Source organism: Chaetura pelagica, unplaced genomic scaffold (assembly GCF_000747805.2).
Source record: "Chaetura pelagica isolate M959 unplaced genomic scaffold, ChaPel_1.0 scaffold85, whole genome shotgun sequence".
Lineage (NCBI taxonomy): Eukaryota > Metazoa > Chordata > Aves > Apodiformes > Apodidae > Chaetura > Chaetura pelagica.
In genome coordinates, this window is record NW_009953505.1 from 863,408 (window position 1) to 883,543 (window position 20,136).

Below are 20,136 nucleotides of genomic sequence, written 5' to 3' on the forward strand. Positions count from 1 at the left end.
TAGGTGAGTATCTTACAGGTAGCCTATGCTGGACAAGTTTGTAGAAGATTTGGCAAAGGCATTAGTTTGAAATTTATTTGGGTTGAGTTTTAAAATTTTGTTTTGTTTTATGTTTTGGGGTTTGTTTTGAGACAATTTATTGTCATTTCAGGAGCAGAAATACTCAGTTTGTCCTGGTGCCACCACGACGTCTAACTTTTCAGTATATACATCAAGTCCCAATGTACTAAAATGTACTGGTAGCTCTAAAATACTTCAGTACTGGCATTTATGAGGAGAAACTTACTCTGGCCATGATTAATCTTTAAAATTCTTAGATTAAAAGAAATGAGAAAGGAAAACCTTTCAGAAATCTATGCATTCTGTGGAATGAGGAAGCCAGCTAGTTAAGATGAGAAAGGAAAAGAAAAAAAAAAAAGGAATCTGTAGCTCAGTCATTTAAGGTAAAGAGAATCATAGATGACATGCTTGTCAATGGAGCAGTTAATGTTTGGGATATAAGGAAGAATTTAAATTTCATATCATGTTTAGAAAATAATTAGGTTTAGCTTCATTTGTGTGCTTGCTGGCATTAGGCAGAGACTTTCCTACCCATCCCCAGTACAAAAAGCACAAAATGCCAACTCAACAGTTTAGGTACATCTGTCATGATGTGGTCAGTGGTGTGTGTTTGTATTTTGCTTTTAATAAAATAGGATTTACAGTGAATTCCAAAAATAGTCCCAAAAATCTGAAAACCAAAATTCAAGTTAGTCATCTCAGCTTCACTAGAGACTGGAATACATTTTTCATAGACATAAAGCATTATGCTTCTCTACGTTACAAAACACAAGCATTACTTTATAGAGAGATACCTTTTTTTTTTTTTTTCTGATGCTTTTATACTGAAGAATGTCTTTCTGAATGCTTGTGACTACTTTCTTGAAATGTCTTTTTTGAAGATTCATGTCTAAAAGCAAAGAGAAGCGACCAGTGTTTTATTCTGCCATGTTTATATTCTTCTTCATGTAGATCAGACCTCTTCAATTTCTTGCTATTGCAGACGTTTCATATAGTATGTTCATCTGATCCCTTGGATTAAAATATCCATTCACTGTTGTTTGCTTTTCTTCATAATGGCACATTACACATTTTTAGTAAAATAATCTGGCAGTTTCTGACCTGCTTATGTTAACGTCTTTTCTGAGAAGTGTCTTTATTATGAAAGTTCTCACTACAAATGACGTAGCAGACATGGACCACATATAAGGTGACTATGCTCATAAAGGCAAAAAAGAGGAAGAAAGAATCACAGTTTTGTAGTGACTGAGAATTCTGTTGCAAGAGCGAAGTTCTCAACGTAGCCCTAACAAATGTACCTACCAAGGGCACAATAATGGCAATAAAGACTAGAGACGGTCAAAACTGAAGGCCTCTTATGTAAGCCTTTCTCAAAGAATTTATGTGATTGTTTTAAGTTCCTTTGTGTTTGTTCCTTTCTGGCATGGCTTTCAATAATACAGTTCATGTCTTTCCAGTGCAGCAACTGCAGTACAAATGTGAAGGTGCATCACATTTTGTGCAAAGGCAGATCAGTTGTCTGTTTTTAGGAATGGTTTTATTTCATTAGTCTATTAACATCTAGAAGTTATTTTCAGTAAATAGCAATAAATGTTTGGTTTTGTTTTGTTTGTTTGTTTTTTTCCTTGTGGATCTTATTTTCTATTGTATGTATAAAAACCCCCAAACAATCAAAAATGAAACAAACCCCAAAAACCCCATTATGCACCGCTCTCAAAGCCCCGCAAAACCAAACTTCCAAATCAAGTTAGAAATTGAGACCTTCAGGCATGTGATAGTGTTTAATGCCAATAAAGATTTCCTTCAGTTAGAAATTCTGATTCTTACGAACTGCAGAAATAGTATGCATAAAATTGGAACATTTTTCTTTTATTTAAAGTTTTTATTGTCAGTATGTAAATAATTTATATGTGTCTGTAAAACTTGGAGATGTCTGGGAAGAGGCAGCTTAATTATTTTTGTAACACGTAGCACTTTGAATGTGCTTTTTGGTGGAGGGTGATGTGGCCTGGGACAGTCACTCTTGATATCAGAATTGACATATTTGCTAACAAATGTTTAGAATGCTCTGTGTGTTTTAGCTTTGTTTTTCTAGGGCCTGCTACCATGGACCTACATTTATGATACAGTCTAAGTTGATTTTCCTAGTTTTTGTCTGATTCAACAAGGTTTTGCTTCACCTAGACATAAATGAACAATAATAGATTGTATTAGATAGCTAGATACTGGATCTGACAAATCTTACATTCCTTTCTAGTCCTAGAGGTGTTGAGTTTAATTCCAAGATTGTTTACTCATTTTGTTCTGTGCACTCAGTACAGAGCTGAGATTCCAGTTCATGAGTAGGTGGAAGTCAAGTTTAATTTGATAGTACTCTACTAAAGGTAATGACTGATTAGGGGTTTCAGTGATTTGATATAATCTGCTAATAATTTTATTTTTAATTTTGAGGTTGATAGTAGTGTTTTATCAAGTTATGGCTCATGTAAAATAGGAGATACCAAATGTAAGGATTAGGGCATTTGTCATGTAATGCAACTACTATAGAAAAAATTTCCCTAGTTTTGTGGAGAGAAAAACAATGTAGTGTTGGTGTCAGAATTCTTGTTATGTCCATTTAGACCTTTTCTATGCTTCTATTCAAAGGGCAGGTGGAGAATGTTTCCATACATACATTGAAAAGGAGACATACATACATTGTGGTTGTACTAAGTTACATTAGTGCACGTGATGCAGACATTGAACAAAACTAAGACCTATATTCCTTCCTGTAGTACTAGGATTTATCTGAACATTTCATCCATATAAGTGGAGGTTTGCCTGCTTTGTGTTTTGTAAGTTGATGATTTGAAAGTTGAGGAAGAGAACTGATCTGTTGTGATGTGTTTTGGGTGTTTTTTTAGCATATAGCATTCAAAAACTCAGGATGTGGAACAGGTAAGATACCTGTAAGGACTACAGTTTTGAGTGTGGTTGAAGAGGAATATTTTGAAGAAAAGTGGGGGACCTAGATATGTAGGTCAGGAAGCACAGAGCTGAGTGGGAGGGGACAAAGAGTTTGCCTTATTGAACTGGCTTTATAATTAGTCATATTTTAAAGTAATCAGCTTACTTATTTTGAGACTTCTTTCTGCTTTAAGAAGACTACTGGTTGGAGTTTAGTTGGTAAATAAGGAACATGCTGACTTTCCTCAAGTGATACTCAGCTAGGGAAAAGCGGGAAGCTCCTGCTGCCTAAAATACACTGTTGTTAACAACTCCGTATGAACATTAAGTATACTTTGCATGGTTTGCTTAAGCAGTCTTGAGGAATCTGTAACGCGCACCTCAATATTGGAGGAACCTTTAAAATTGCTTCTTTCGTAGTCCATTCATCTGTGTAGAACTCAGATGTCTTTGGAAAAGCTGGTGGATGTTGTTTCAGTGTGTTCCCACAGTTAACTGCATGAATGGTTCTGTAATGCAGTGATACAACTTTTTGTTTTCTGTTTCTTACTCTTCACTCAAATAGCATATGAAAACAAAGGCTATAAAATTTGTACCTCAGGTAGACATTTTGTAAGTGTACAGTATTACATGGATTTTTATAGGAGTTTAATGAGAATCAACAAAGGTGTAATCATGGCTGCAGTGGTGTTTTCCAGTTTTTACTTCACCCAGAACTGAACTAAGCAAATGTAACAAATCAGAAATAGAAGGGAGGAGTAGCACATGCTGGTACTGTAATTTAAACACATAGTCTGGGAAGCATTATTGTGAAGTGTTTTTACATCTGTGTTGTCTTTTTACCTGCTTTCATTGCTTAGCAAAATTGACTGACTAAAAAACAAGAAAATATTCTCCAGTAAGAAGGTTTGTGTATAGTTCAGTCTTGGTGTAGGTAATAAATAAGTCTTGCTGCATGTGGCATGTTTCTCAGTGGAGCTGTATGTTGGAAAACGTATGTAACCAAAGACACAGTGTGCTTAATATGACTTGTACTAAATGAGCTGTATCGTGGAAACCAATACTATAGTGACAGTTTTAATTACAGCTGTATTAATGAGGGGTTTCCTGTATACAAGGAAAAACTGGCAGTAGTTACCACATTCAGACAAAGTAGAGCTTTGTTTTACTATTTTATTCTTGTACAAATAACATTCCTGCCTATTTTGTGACCCTGCTACAGTGTGTCTGTAACTCTTTGACCTAGAATGGTTCATACGCATGTATCTTAAAACTTTTTAAAAGCCACTTTGTGATACCTTCTACCTTATAACAGATAGTGCCTTTAATTATTAGAATGTGATAAGTAATTCTATGTAAGTAATCATTTTGGTGACTACTGCCCTATTTTAGGAACTTCTGAACCTGTAGCTATTCTTTCTGACTTGTTATGACTTTCTGACTTATTATGAAGTAGCTACAAAATTTAGTATTTTAGAGGTAAATACTAACTTTTTAAAAATCAAAGAACATGTTAAAAACATTTCTTGTTTCAGTGGCACATTTTTATTAATTGGAGTCAACAGCTTAGTTAGCAAGTTTCTAGGCATAGCAATTAGTTGCTTGGGGGAGGGAGAAAAAAATGTTTTGTTCATCCGGTTTGACTATGATGAAGTCTTAATTTATGATCAGAGCTCTTGGATGTTGTGGTCATGTAAATACATAAACAAAGTTTGGGAGTCATCTCTTCTTATGTCAGTGTATTTGATCTAGTTAACATAGGTTCCCTTCTTGAAGGAGAAAATAGACCTGATTCACATTTGATAGGTTCCTTAAGTTGATTAAACAAATTGCATCCTAACAGGGCTTATTGAGATTCCTTTCTCATTGGTGAAGAGCAGGGTGACAGGATCAGTGTCCACAAAGATGCTGGAGTTCAGGTGGCCAAATCTGAATTATGTATCCCTTCACTATATCTGAAATAGAACAGTACCAGCTTCTACACTTGAATATGCTTTAAAGTAAGAGAAACAGTGAATTTTTAACAGTTGCTACACAATTATTAACTTAATCCCAACAAAAAGATGGAAGATTTACAGACTGTTTGATAGTTCAGTACAAATACACATTGATCCACCAGTGTACGTGCAGAACACAATAGGTAAAAAGCAAAGGTATGAATTGGAGTACCTAGTTTTGAACTCAGATAACCAGTAGAATATATAGTCCAGCTTTAAATGTTGTGGTTTTGCTAAAGTAAATGAAACTGGACATGCCATGTAATCCAGAAAAAAGAAACTTTTGAGGATTGTTAATGTAAGGAAGAAATGGTACCAAGTTAATGATGCATTGAATTCTAATTGATTACTATTTGAATGTGAATTTTAATTAATACCAGTTCTAAACAAATCAGTGACAAACTTTGTTGTCAACATTCAGTGTGTACTAGTAGCTTTCTTTTTGTCCACATGTATTTCTTGGAGCAGTGTTGGTTAGTGGCATTAAGATAAAGTTGATGTTTGTTTGAATAGCCTGTGTTTGTTAGAAAAACATGTTAACCACACACAACATGACATAATAATTAATTGCATTTTGTGTTTTCATGGAATTGATTACTTTCATGAATGACAGTGCTGAATGTGCTTTCCAGTTTGTTGTGTTTTGTTTTATTTTTCCGAAACAGATAAATCTAAGCTCCCGTATTTTTTTAATTAGGTTCTGCAAAGCGGGGTGGTTGAGAACTTGACATTCCAGCTGCTCTCATCTTTTCACATAAAGTTGAAAGACAGCTGCACATCACTTTCGTATTACAGTTCTAGTGTGACTGCTTACTTAAATGACAATGGAGAGATTGTTCAATTGGCAGTGGTAAGGGGAGTAGTCCCTCAAATAATCTGAGGAAATGAAGGTTTGAGAACACTAATGGTTACTCGCTAGGCAGTTCATTACAGCTCCCTAGGCACTGAGTATGAATTCATCATGCCAAATTACTGGACTGTGCTTGAGATTCCAGGCTTAACTGTCTTGGTTTAAAAGACTCTGAAGTCACATGTAAAAATTACAAGTAACTAATCAATGAGAAAAGTTAGAGAATGTTTAGTTCAAGGGTACAACGTCTAGTTATGGTACAACAGTCTAGGGCTTTATCTCACCCGTGCTCTAGCTCTGCTTGAGACAGCTGTGTATTGGGAAAGTGTTGATGGGCAGAGTAAGGGTTTGAGAATCTGACATACCCTGATGCTTGGAAAGAATCCATACAGTTCTTGGGTTTGAATGTGGCTGTTGTTGGCAGGCTTAACCTTTTGTTGTTAAACTTTCTCTGCTAGCAGTTCCTTGTTGTGAATGCATGACTGTTCTAACTCTCAGCTTTGTTTTGTCTTAGTCACATTGATCAAACAACAACATGGCAAGATCCTAGGAAGGCCATGCTTTCCCAGATGAATGTTACAGCTCCCACCAGTCCTTCTGTGCAGCAGAACCTAATGAATTCTGCATCAGGTAAGGAAAACTTTTATTTATGGAAAATTCATACAAATTTAGTTATAGGGAGTCCTAATCTCACAATTGTCCTTCCAGTTATCCTGGTTTTATACTTTAAATTTGTTGTTGCCTGGTTAATCAATCAGTAGGCTACTACTTGAGGTAAGATGATTTTTGTGTAGTATTTATGATGTTAACAGGAAATATTCTCTAGTTCTTTGATTTGTGTTTTTACTTTTTAAACAGTTTGGACATTTAAAGAAGTAGAATTTTTGCCTTATTTCATCTCACTGAATGGGCTGTTAAATTAATGAAGACCAGATTTTTTCATTGAATTACTGTCAATTTACGTTAAAGCTGTTGTGCTTCTGCAGTATTCTGCCTCCCCTTGCTCACTTACTAGACTTGGTATACTCCCTTTCATTTACATCTCCTACATTTGTTATAAACATCTCATTTTATTTTTTTTTCCTTTCCTTAAATGAATGAAGCCAACAACTGAAATATCTTGTTCAGAAGCAGAGACATTTTGGTTTTCTTCTTGTTTTCCTAGTATTTCCAAAATCCTGTATCATCGTGATTATTCCTGTTGCTGAGGAAGTCTGTTAATCTCTTCCTGGAATACAGAATTGTTTTTTAGCTAGTCTGGTGGGACCTTGGCTAGACAGCAGCAAAGTGTGCTTGTTCTTGCTGTAGAATCTGTTGTGTGTTTTCAGAACTCTCTTGTTCTGACAGTGCAGAGAGTAAGCAGGTAAATTCAGTGCCATGCTAGTTTGACTGCTGTGCTCTTCCTTATGCTTTGCCACCTTCTGTCTGTCACTGAGGTCCATGTTTTATTTATTTTCTCACAATCTGATTGTATTTTGTGTATGTCTGCCATTGCTGTATTTCACATTATTTTCTGGTTATTTCTGGTGCTGCTTTTTGTTGTCTATTTAGACAGCTTTGTTTCATGTTGCAATTCATATGTGCAGACAATACCAGAAGATTAACAGGAATGACCAAACTGTGCAGTTTATGAGTGAATATTAGAGGGGAAGCTGATAAAACTTTGTTGGCTAGCCCAGGAGGTTGGATTATTCTGAAATAAATGAGTCCTGTTCAAGTTCAGGAAGTCATGATTCAAAGAAATAATGGTCTCAGGCTTTGATGTGAAAACACAGTATCTGTGATTATTTTTTTCTGTAAATATATCCCAGGAAACCTGCAGCAGTAGAGATGACATGTTTTTGCAGGGACAGTCCTAAAGAACAGGGAAAAGGAGAAAAGATAGACCAAGGGAATTGTTTTCTGTCTTATGGCTTATCTTGTTTGTGCTAAAATGAGATGCTCAGTTTGAATATTGACATAAATTCTCTGTTTTAAAGTAACTCCTCAACCTTCCACTGTACCAAGAATTAACAGGAAAAAATTATTTATAGGGAAATATGATTCATGTTGTGTACTTCAAAAGAGGTGAAAAGTCCTTAGCAAAAACCCCAACCTGATTAGTTCTAAGGGGTAAAATCTAAAATAGAATCAAACAATCAGTACATGAGGATTATTTTAAAAAGGAAAGTTAAGAATTTACACATAATTGATGTGTGTGAACAAATGATCTGGCATAGATTTGTTACTCATGCAAAAAAGGAGAGTTGAGGTGTTGTAAGTGGATTGTCTCATGAATTGAGAAAGCTCTTACTTAAATGCAAGTTCGTGGAATATTTATTTTTAATTTCACAGATGATATTGTATTGAATATGAACTAAAAATCTTGTAAAGTTTTTTTCCTCAGTGATCTGAATTTGATAAAGTGCATGAAGAGGTCAGAACTTCAGTGTATATTGAGCTAGGTGTATATGTGATTTTTTATTTTTATTTTTTTTAAGCTTAAATCAGTTGAGATAGTATGACCTGGAACTGGCTCTTTGGGTGCACCTTCTGACTCAACTTATTTGCATTTAGCAAGTCTGGTTTGAATTAAACAGTATTGAACCTGCATTTATTGTATATGATTGTTTCTGCTACCTAATTTGGCAAATCTTTGTGTACAAACTTTAAATTATGACTCTTTTTTTAACTAAACTTTCATGTGTCTCGTTCTGTTATGTTCTACGGCTGAGCTCATGGTAACTTATGCTTCCTTGGTGGCCTCATATAGAATGAAAGAAATAGAAAAATCAAGTAACCATGTACCACTTCAGTACAGTGCAACTTAAATCTTGAGTGCTAACTTCATAAATGTAAGACTACTTGGTGTTCTAATTTGGATATTCATCTATTCATCCTCAAGAACTGGGAAATAAAGTTGACACCTTTGAGTTAGAAGTTTCCTGTTACGAAATATTGCTGGCAATGCTTTACACTATCCTACTACTTTGAGAGCCTTTCATGAAAAGATACTGGGAAAAACCAAGTGTAAGTATTGTGACAGATGGAGGTCACTGACTTGCAAAAAAAATGTACAAAATGCCACATGGGAGAATGTTTTCCTTTCTGTACGGTTCATTCTTGCATAGTGTTCATTAATTATAGTCCTTAATCAGAAGTTACTGTTCGAGTTTTAGTGTACTTAATTACAGACTGCCATAGGAGCTTGTGTGTTAAGTTGCTGTGGTAAACATAAGAGAGATTTTTAGGAGCCATTGGAAGCTTCCACTAGCTAGAATTAAGAACAGGTAAACAAACTGAAGAGGGAGAGAGAGAACAGAACTGGGAAAGCTGCTGTCTGCGTCTTGAGGATAAACCTGTTGTCTTTTCTGGATAAATAGTGTAAGTGGAGCTCAGAAAATGAGGGAAGAAAACAAGGGTGTGGTAAGGCTGAAGGCAAGTCAAAAGAATGTTTAAAATAAAAAACGGCAAGAAGAAGATAAAAGATAAAATTTAGCATGAGGCTGAGATTTTTAGGTTGTTTTTCTTAAGAAATCCCTCCTTTTAAGACAGGTGAGACTCCCCCAAGATCAGGTATCATGTTGCAAGTTATGTTTCTTTAAGGAAATTAAAAGACATCTGAACCAGCTTCATCTGTTATGGCATGATTTTGTGAATTAACTACTCTGAGTATTAAGCATACATCCTGTACAGGAGGGCATCAGTATGGGAAAAGTGAGGAATTTTTTCCCTGCTTGTTTTGGTTCTTTGGTGTTTTCTTGTCTCCATCTTACTGAACCTAGCTTGCTACATGTAATCAGCTAGAATGGTTTGGGCCATATTGTGCATATGGCATTTGCTGGTTAACCCTCTGTGAAATAGGATTGCAGCTTCATATCAGTAATGGAAAGAAAACAAGCTTGTTACTTCTATATATGCAAAAATTATATATATATAAACACAAATACATTTATATATATATGAATCTTGACTGTTCTGATTATGTGTTTCTAACCCTTTTTTTTCCCTAAAGGTATTACAGGAAAAACTATTCTGTCTTGATTTTTTAAAAAGAAAAGGGAAGTAATAGTAACAGTATGTTGTTCTTCTGAGGAACCTGTCCTATACATTTCATACTGAGGTAAAATTATAAATTTTAAAGTAGACAATGCTTATTTGTTACAGTTGGTTTAACGGAGATGAGATGATAATTGCATTTATATACTTCAGATACTTTTACTTCCTGAATCATGCTTGACAGCACTGCTTACTTTAGCCTGTTCTGCTTGTGCATAGATATTAGGTAATTAGCTTTGGAGCAGATAATCTGTCCTTGTTGTCTTATCTTCCCTTACCATTGCAGTTCTGAATTGGGTTTTCAATGAAAGTTCGTAGGCCTAGTGTAGTTCTCTTGCCTCCTCAGGGAAGGCTGGAGTGCCATATTAAAGGCTGGTAGGAAAACAGACACTTTAATTCATAACTCTTGAAGTTTTTCCCCTGTTGGGGGACGGGAGGACAGGGAGGAATATGCCAATGACTACAAGTTCCAGCTCTTACCTTAGATTCTTGCTCTCTTCAGTTGCAGATTTCTTTTTTTTTGTAACCAGTCATACTACAAACTGCCTTGTGTGCAGTCAACACTACATGTGATCAGTTGTGAAACTTGAATTTCTGTGTATCTGTATGACAGTACTATTAATTATTTAATCTGCAAAAAACACCCAGTTTTTAATAGAGGTTTTTTGGTAAGCTTTAGTGTTTCTACATAATAAAGGTAGACTTTAGGGAAAACTTGTAGATGCTGATACCACAACCCCAGCCTTCAGGAGAGCACCCTTTGACCTCTTCAGGGGTCTGCTTGGTAGGATTCCATGGGATAAAATTCTAGAGGGGAAGGAGCCCAAGAGAGCCAGCCGGTCAATATTCAAAGATCACCTCCCCTGAGCCCAGGAGAAGTGCATCCCAAAAAAGAGGAAGGCAGGTCTAGAGGCCTGAATGGATGAACAAGGAGCTCCTGGGTGCTCTTAGATGTAGAAAGAAGTCTTTAGAGGGTGGAAGCAAGGACAGGTAGCCTGGGAGGAGTACAAAGAAGTTGTCTGAGCAGTCAGGGATCAGGTTGGGAGAGCTAAAGCACAGATGGAATTAAATCTCACCAGGGACATCAAGGGCAACAACAAAAGTTGCTACGGGTGTGTCAGTGATAAATGGCAGACTAGGGAAGACATGGGCCCTATCCACAAGGAAACTGGATACCTGGTCATGTGGGATATGGAGAAGGCTGAAGTGCTCAGTGACTTTTTTTGCCGTAGTCTTCACCAGCAAAAGCTTTAGCCACACCATCCAGATTTAAAAAGGCAAAGGTGCAGGGACTGAGAGAAGGAAGATCCGCTCACTGTAGGAGATGAACAGGTCTGAGACCATCTGAAGAACCTGAAAGTGCAAGAGTCCATGGGACCTGATGAAGTTGCAATGCCACTTTCCATCACATTTGAAAAATCATGGCAGTTTGATGAAGTTCTCACTGATTGTGGAAGTGAACACATAACCCCCATTTTCAAAAAGGGAAAAAAGGAAGACCTGGGGAACTGCAGGCCTGTCAGTCTCTGTGCCCAGCAAGATGGAGTGGAGTAGATCCTCTTGAAGATTCTGCTAAGGCACATAGAGAATGTGGAGGTGGTTGCTGGCAGCCAGCATGGCCTTACCAAGGGCTTTGGTGGCCTTATGATGGGTCACAGCATCAATGAACAAGGGAAGAGGAACTGATTTCATTCTACCTGGACTTCTGCAAAGCATTTGACACTCTGCTCCATGACATCCTGGTGTCTGAATTGGAAAGAGATGGGCTTGATGGATGGAACACTCAGTGGATAAGGAATTGGCTATACGGTTGCACTCAGAGAATAAAGGTCAATGGCTTGATGTCCATATGAAGACCAGAGATGAGTGGCATTCTTCAAGGGTCAGTACTGGGACCAGTGCTGTTTAACATGGACAGTGGTATTGAGTGCACCCTCAGCAAGTTTGCAAATGACACCAAGCTGTGTGGTGTGGTTGACACACTGGAGTGAGGGTGTGACATCCAGAGGGACCTTGATAGGCTTGAGAGGTGGGCCCATACCAACCTTATGAAGTTAATAATGCCAAGTACAAAGTACTACATCTGAGTTGGTGCAACTCCAAGCACAGTTACAGGTTGGACAGAGAATGGATTGAGAACAGCTCTGAGTGGGGGTGTTGGTTGATGACAAGCTCAGCATGATCCGGCAATGTGCACTTGCAGCCCAGAAAGCCAACTGTGTCCTGAGCTTCATCAAAAGCAGCATGGCCAGCAGGTCAAGGGAGGTGATTCTGCCCCTGTACTTCACTCTTGTGAGACCCTATCTGGAGTACTGTGTCCAGTTCTGGGGTTCCTACACAAAAAGGACATGGAGGAGTTGGAGTGAATCCAGAGAAGGGCCATAAAGATGATCAGAGGGCTGGAGCACCTCTCCTATGAAGACAGTCTGAGCAAGTTGGGGCTGTTCAGCCTGGAGGAGAAAAGACTCTAGAGAGATCTTGCAGCAGCATCCCAGTACTTAAGGGGCAACAGGAAAGCTGGAGAGGGACTTCTTACAAAGGCTTGTAGTGGGAGGACAAAGGGAAGTGGATTTTAAACTGGAGGAGGAGAGATTTAGGTTAGACATTAGGAAGAAATTATTTAGTCTGAGGGTGGTGAGACACTGGCACAGGTTGCCTAGGGAAGTTGTGGATGCCCCATCCCTCTTAAATGTTCAAGGCCAGGTTGGATGGAGCTTGGAGCAACCTGGTCTAGTGGGTCTGAATGGTCTTTTAAGGTCCCTTTCAACCCAAACCATTCTGTGATGATTTTAAAAAAAGTATTGGAACCTCAGTGATAGAAATTTAAGGGAAAAAAAATAAACTTTCACAAAGAAAGATTAGGAAGGTTCTTGGAGATCAGTGTTTGTATTAGGTAATTCCTGCTATTGAATATAGTTGTTCCAGTTCCTAGATTGTCTATGCGTATTTTTTAAGTATCTAAATACATACGTCCACTAATGTGCATTAACGTTGTGATAAAATACAGCTTTATTTACCCAGATTTTATAATTGCATCTCAGAAACTGTAGGGACCTGAAAAATTTACTTTGCATCCCAGCATAGCTTGAATATGTACTACATTTTTGCTTTTGTTTTTCTGTTGCCTTCTATCTGCCAGCAGTGAGATGTTTCATGGCAAAAGTGGTGTACTGTGAAAGTAAAAACTTGAAAAAGATGGAGATATGCACCAGAGACATGCACACAGACTTTTAATGTTATATGTATTTATGTTAAGTTACAGCATTATATAAATATTTAGTTACAGAGTTATGCCTTATCAGTAGTTCTGTGAGGATGGCTTACATTGAGAAATTACAATCTAGTTTTTGGAAAACTTTAACAGTACCACAGTAAATGGTGAGTTCCCAAGAAGGATCCTCTCTCCCTGTGCAAATAATTCATAAAACTGTAAGCTTATGTTTGTTATTGTGTTCAGTTGACCTTGGAGGCATCAAACAGAACCTAGTGGGAGACTATGACCCAAGGATATTGTTTGGGCTATATGTTAACAAAGGTTCAAGGAGAGACTAGAAAAGTACTTGAAGGACAGATCTTTTGTCACCAAGTAAGCAGAATCTGGTTGAAGAAATAACCTGAGGTACTTGGAGGCCAAGTGGCTATTCATAGCCACTGTACTTTTTGGGTCTATGTGTGTATTTGGTGCTTTATTTAAAAGTTTATGTAATCTGGCAGTCATTAAAGATGTGTAAAGTTCTGTCCATCACTCCAGGCTAGGTACTTGGGCTAAATGGACTCATCATGGCTATTTTTGGATAGCGTGGGCTACAGTAACTGCAGAAATTTTAGTGAGGTGGTCTGAAGTGCAGCAAGATATACATACACACACACACACTTGTATATTTTAAATCATTTGAAAACATAAGCTAATGCTGGGAATTCTGTTCCTATTGAGCCTTTTTGGGGAAAAGGGACACATAAATTGCACAGGAATTTTTCTAGAGGCTCTGAGTGAATGTGTCTGCTTGTCTTCAGTTTTCAATTTTTTTCTGTTACTTGCCTCTAATACAATTTGTCAGCCAGTTACAGAATGAGACTTGACAGTCTTTCGGTTTCACAACTGCTCACAAAACCAAATAGGAATTAGTAAAGGTATTAGTACTAACCAATTTTTAACCAATTTTTAAACTGCCATATCACAGAATCGCCAAGGCTGGAAAAGACCTATACAATCATCAAGTCCAGCCTATGACCACCAGACCATGGTACTAAGTGCCACATCCAGCCTTTCCTTGAACACATCCAGGGATGGTGCCTCCACCATTTCCCTGGGAAGTCCATTCCAATGTCTAATCACCCTCTCCGTGAGGAAGAACTTCCAGATATCCAACCTAAACCTCCCCTGGAGCAGCTTCAGGTCATGCCCTCTTGTCTTATTGCTGGTTGCCTGGGAGAAGAGCCCAGTCCCCACCTGACTACAGCCTCCCTTGAGGTAGTTGAAGAGAGTGATAAGGTCCCCTCTGAGTCTCCTCCAGGCTAAACAACCCCAGCTCTCTCAGCCTATCCCTATAAGACTTTCCCTCTAGTCCTTTCACCAGCCTTGTTGCTCTCCTCTGGACCTGCTCCAGCACCTCAATATCCTTCTTGAAGTGAGGGGTCCAGAACTGTACACAGGACTCAAGGTGAGGCCTCACCAGTGCTGTGTACAGGGGGAGAATGAGAACCCTGCTCCTGCTGGCCACGCTATTCCTGATACAAGCCAGGATGCCATTGGCCTTCTGGGCCACCTGGGCACTCTGCTCACTCATGTTCAACTGGCTGTCAACTAGTACTCCCAGGTCTCTCTCCAGCCACTCTTCCCCTGGTCTGTAGCTCTGCCTGGGGTTATTGTGGCCAAAGTACAGGACCCTGCACTTGGTCTTGTTGAGTTTCATGCCGTTGGCCTCAGTCCATCAACCCAGCCTGTCCAGGTCCTGCTGCAGCTTCTTCCTACCCTCCAGCAGATTGACACTCCCCCCCAGCTTAGTGTCACTTGCAAACTTATTGAGGGTGGACTTAATCCCCACATCCCAGCTGTCAGTGAAGATGTGGAAAAGGACTGGGCCCAGTACTGATCCCTGGGGGACACGGCTGGCCACCAGCCACCAGCTGGTTGCAGCTCCATTCACCATCACTCTCTAGGCCTGGTCATCCAACCAGTTTTTAACCCAGCAAAGGGTGCACCTGTCCAAGCCGTGGATTGCTAGCTTCTCTAGGAGGATGCTGTGGGAGAATGTGTCTAAGGCCTTGCTGAAGTTGAGGTAGACCACATCCACAGCCTTCCACTCATCCACTGGGTGGGTCACCCAGGCATAGAAGGAGATGAGATTGGTCAGGTAGGACCTTCCTTTCCTAAACCCATGTTGGCAGGATCTGATCCCCTGGTTGTCTTCAACATGCTGCTTGATGGCGCTCAGGATGATCTGTTCCATAATCTTGCCAGGCACTGAGGTCAGGCTAACAGTGATGTGATAGATATATATAGATATATATAGATATATGGGAGGCTGACAGACGTATGGGGATGACAGCAGAAGCTTGAAAGCAGTTTACTGACCAAGAAATAAGACAACATCATGATGAATGCCAAAGGTTTCTTGAGAGAAAAGTTCAATTTCTGCAGTTGTTGGTGGCACTTGCTGTTCTGATAGCCAGGTGAGCAGACAGACCTTTCCTGTCCTGTCCACAGCTGTACATTTTATTTAGAAAGAGAGTCTGGCCCAGGTTTGTCTCTAGTAAGCTAGTACTCATCAGATCACTGAAACTAATAAGCAGTATTCTTCGTCAGGTAGGTGGACTGATCAGTTCCTGGCATCCTGCTTCGAAGGCATTTTGTTCTTATTTACTACAAAGGAACATGCTGGACCAGTATACACTTCACTCAGTGTTCAAGAGGACTGACATCTCAGGTTTTATTTTTTCCTCGAGCCAGATGGGTTTTTTGGCTTTGCAGTTCAAAAGAGAATTTCTTGCTGAGTTTCATCTCTCTGGGGTGTGTGGCTTAAAAGGACTCTGAGGAGAATGGTAGTGAGAAGGTTTGCTCACGAGGCTAGAGTGTTGGCTTAGTAGTCAAGGAAAATTTTTGTTTCTTCATTGGCTTTTGCTCTTGGATGATGTTGGGCATGTCGCTATGCTCCTGTGCCCCAGTTTTATAACTGGTTAACTGGCTGGTGTGGTAACAAAGTTCTTTGCACTTCAGCTCTCAATTCTACATTGAAGTCCTGTTATACTGTGAATATATGAATTTATGATTTATGAATGTTTTGCAGTGTTATCACTCTTTCTTACCTTTTCTGGTCACTACCTCTCGTAAAAGCTGAAGCACTTCTGTTACTTGTATGCAACATTTCAAGTTTGTGAGTGTTAAGGATGGGAAGGAAATGTCTGATGTTTAGATCACTGATTTTCTTCATTGAAAACCTATAGCTCTAGTGGTGGTGAAATTGCTGGAGAAAGGCATAGTTTCCTGAGCTAAAGTGAAAAAGTTTAAATTAGAAACATAGTTTGCAGGGGATCTTCAAAGACCACAGGAAGAACTTTTTGTTCTGGTTATGTCTTGGGAATGTTGTAGTCTTTTTAACATTGCTCTAAGAACATCTTTCGAGATTAAGCAAACAAATCTTTCTCCTTCCTCCTTCTTCTTCTCTGCACCCCCTCACCCTCCGGCTTTAGCCAGTGACTTAAGACAAAATTATAAAAAGCTAACATACTTTAAACATGGATATAGTAGGTACTGCAGGCATTTATCAGGTACACACATTTTTGTGTGGGTATCTGACTCTCAAACGAGATTATGATGTTTGTGCATACCTTACATTATACAGAATGGTCTGTTTGTCCAAGTTTAACAGCCAGATGGATTTTGCTAGTGTATGACTGTATTATACTGAGGAAGAGTGAAATCTGAGGTTCCTGCAGCAAGTCTTGTTCTCATTTCTTTTGCGTTCTAAGCATTTGTAGTGAATCTTTTATAATTTTTAGGATTATACTTAAATCTGAAGAAATACAGGCAAGATCCTCCTGTATTTAATGTAAATATTTTTAAAAGTCCATATCTATACTAGTATGGAATTAAAAAAACATGCATTTGTAAAGTGCCTGACAGATAAGATGAGGTGAATGTAACTTTAAGAAGTTTTCAATCTAAGCAAAATACAGATAGATGTATTGTATAGAGTTGGGAATGAGTGATTTATGAACGTTATAGTGATGAAAGGTGGTTATCTCAAAAGCTGCTATTTGAAACAAAAGGGAAATACACTTCAAGAGTCTGTGTTCAGACATGAGCTCTGAACTCCAGAGCACCATCACCTATCTCCCTTTTATTGTTTTGTAAATGTAGGTTTCCCTGCCTGTGCCATTCTGCTCGTAGAGGTGTAGCACTGCTGTTTGTAGCACTTTGTCTTTATGTCTGCTCCTGGTGTTTTCTTGCTATTGCCAGTTCATTGCTTGTTTGCTTCTTGTTCTTCAAGTTTGTGTTTCTGCTTGCTTAAGCCTTGAATGCTTTCACAGAAGGGTATGGTGTGAGATTACAGGCAAATGAGTTTTGTGACTTCTTAAATTGTTTGTGAAAGAGGAATATTTCAAGATCTCATCAGTGTTAGTTGTTGAGGCTGTTCAGCCTTGATCACTAGATGAACTTCCCTGTGAAAGGCAGAATATCTCTCTGCTTATTCTTTTTCCTCGTGCTCATGCTGGTTTCATTCTGGCAGGCTTGACTTATTGCTGGTTTTGTACTATAGTAAAAGGAAGTGTCAAAAATCATATGGAAGGATGCCAACAAGTTCTAAAATTAAATTCCAAATCCTGAATCAAAATTATAGAAGTGCTTTCTGTTCTTTGATTTCTCACCCACCACTTCTTTGCCCTTATCCCAGTAATGTTAGACATGAGCTTGAAACTCTTCTGTTTCATGTAGTGTTATATATGTAAAATGTTGGAATTTTTTTAGATCAATTTCAGCTGGAGCAAACAAGAGCCCGCCATCAACTCCTTCCTTCTATATTGCAGGCCCACTCCCCGATGGATGGGAACAAGCTATGACCCAGGATGGAGAAATTTACTACATAAACCATAAGAACAAGACTACATCTTGGCTAGACCCAAGGCTTGACCCACGCTTTGGTAAAAGTTCCTCTCACTTCAGAATTTTTGGTTAACTTCAGTTCACTCAGCTTTAATTTTGCAGGCATATTTTGAAAACTTTTTATAGTATTACTAAAATATATTTTAATTTGAATTATAGAGACCTAATTTCAATAAATATTTATTTTTTTTTAATAAAAGAAGATACAAAGGATTAGCATATATCCTGTAGGAGTGTATGTCACCAGAGTTTCTAAAGCTAGGGGTTGGGATTTTGCCATATGATTCATACAGTTCCCAAAATTGGTGGCATTTAGAAATTACTTACCTAGAAACAGTTTCGGCCAAGCTCGTTCTTTCCATTAAAATTGCAAAACATCACCACAGAAAAATCTTTTCTTTCCCAAACAAATATTTGCTTTCCTTTGTGCTATCCTGAAGAGGGCATTGTCAAATAATAATTTATACTGTTTAAATACACTTGAAACATATACCAGCTTATAATTCCAGCTTGTCACAGTGATGGTCATGACAAAACTTTCTGTTTTAAGCAATACAGAGAGAAACTACTAGTTTTCTTGCTTCTACTTTAAAAATCTTTTTGTGAGGTAAAGCTTGTAATAATGGAAATAAAACAGTAAATAAAATAAATAGTGGATTGCAAGGCCTAGATGTAAAAATTGAACAAAGTAGAACTGATACCTCATTTTTTGTAACGTGCCTGTGAAAATCAGAGCTGCAAACATTAAATGAAATATTGGCACTGATGACTATGAGCAGCAATAGTGTATCATATTAGGAGACTCTAAACTAGATTATTTGATTGTCCAGGTGATTGTTCTGAGGTATTTAAGGTGATACTACAATTTTAACTTTTGTATAAAGCCATGACCTGTGTGTGGAAGCTTTACTAGCTGTATTAATTGGACCTTGATTTGTTTTTCCAGTAACTTACTATTTTCGACTCCTTTGGCTTTTAGTTATTTTTCCAGAGCCATGGAAAAAACAGTAGGGATAAAAAAAAAAAAAAAAAGATCATTGTGGTTTTCAGGCTTTAGTTTTGGACTCTGTGCAACTAAATGAAAACAGTGTGCAGATCACTGAGTAGGTCAGACTGAGGGGATGCAAAGCCTTTGAAGCTTTACAGGGGTTGACCTAACAACAACTGTGGGCCCCTTTTGGGAGAGGCATTAACTCCATGAATGCCATATAAACACAGAGCTGCAAAACCCAACAGTCACTGTTCTCTTTTGTTTTTCTGAAATGGCTGTTAGAAATGTCAGCATTTTTGTTTTGTAGGTTTGAGTGTTTACTTTAAACATCAGTTTGCTCTTATGGAAAACACCAGATTGTCACACTTTGTTTATAAACTGCTTACCAGTTTGTAGACAGGTTGAACCACTGTGCAGCTTGAATCCGAAGGTGGGGCATATGTGGAAGGTTGTCAGCTTTGGCAAATGGCCATGCTGGCTTTATCAGGAGCCAGAGTCGCAGACCTGTTTGCTGTTGCAAGAGGGGTGTGTGGGAAATTTGCAACTTCACGTTTACCTTAATATGTGAATAAGGCTGAAAAGGAAGCAGGCAGTCATTTTGAAAATCAGTGTTGCCTTTTGCAGGTACAAGAGACAGGTCAGTTATATTTACTGAGTGATCTTGCAGCTTATGTGTTTTTCTTTTCTCTGTAATGCTTTATAGTTTCTCATGATGACCTGGAATTAAAAAGGAGTGTGGAAAAGGCTTTCGTTGAGCGAGGTCGTTAGTGACATGAATCTTGTTTCTTAGAACTCTTTTGTACTCCTGTAAATGGTATGGTCTAGCTGTAAAGGGAAAAACTACTTGTCTTGTGCCTACTGAAACTCCGTCAAATGTTAAGGCTGTGCAATTAAACTGAAAGAAGAAGTGTCCAAAAGGCTGCATGAGGGTTTCTTGCTGCATAGCTTCCCTTTTTGGGCCCACTGCGTATGTGTATCCCAGACAGGCTTGAGTACGTGCCAAGGTTCTTTATTTTGTGGTCGGACTTTTAATCTGTTCCAGACCTTTTCAGTCAAAGAGCTCAAGTGTAACTGAAAGGGGCAGGAAAGGGAAAAAAGAAATTAAAAAAAAAAAAAGCATGTGGACTCTTCTGATCTAGAGTGATGGCAA

General features: G+C 38.4%; 1 protein-coding gene across 1 annotated transcript in view; it reads left to right on the forward strand.

Moving 5' to 3' along the window:
• Window positions 1-20,136, forward strand: part of YAP1 (Yes-associated protein 1) — an 88,519-nt gene that overhangs the window by 40,117 nt on the left and 28,266 nt on the right. Inside the window, exons 3-4 of the mRNA XM_009999418.1 lie at window positions 6,368-6,483; window positions 17,920-18,033. Of these exons, the coding sequence (XP_009997720.1) occupies window positions 6,368-6,483; window positions 17,920-18,033 (230 nt within the window). The remainder of the gene's footprint in view (window positions 1-6,367; window positions 6,484-17,919; window positions 18,034-20,136) is intronic.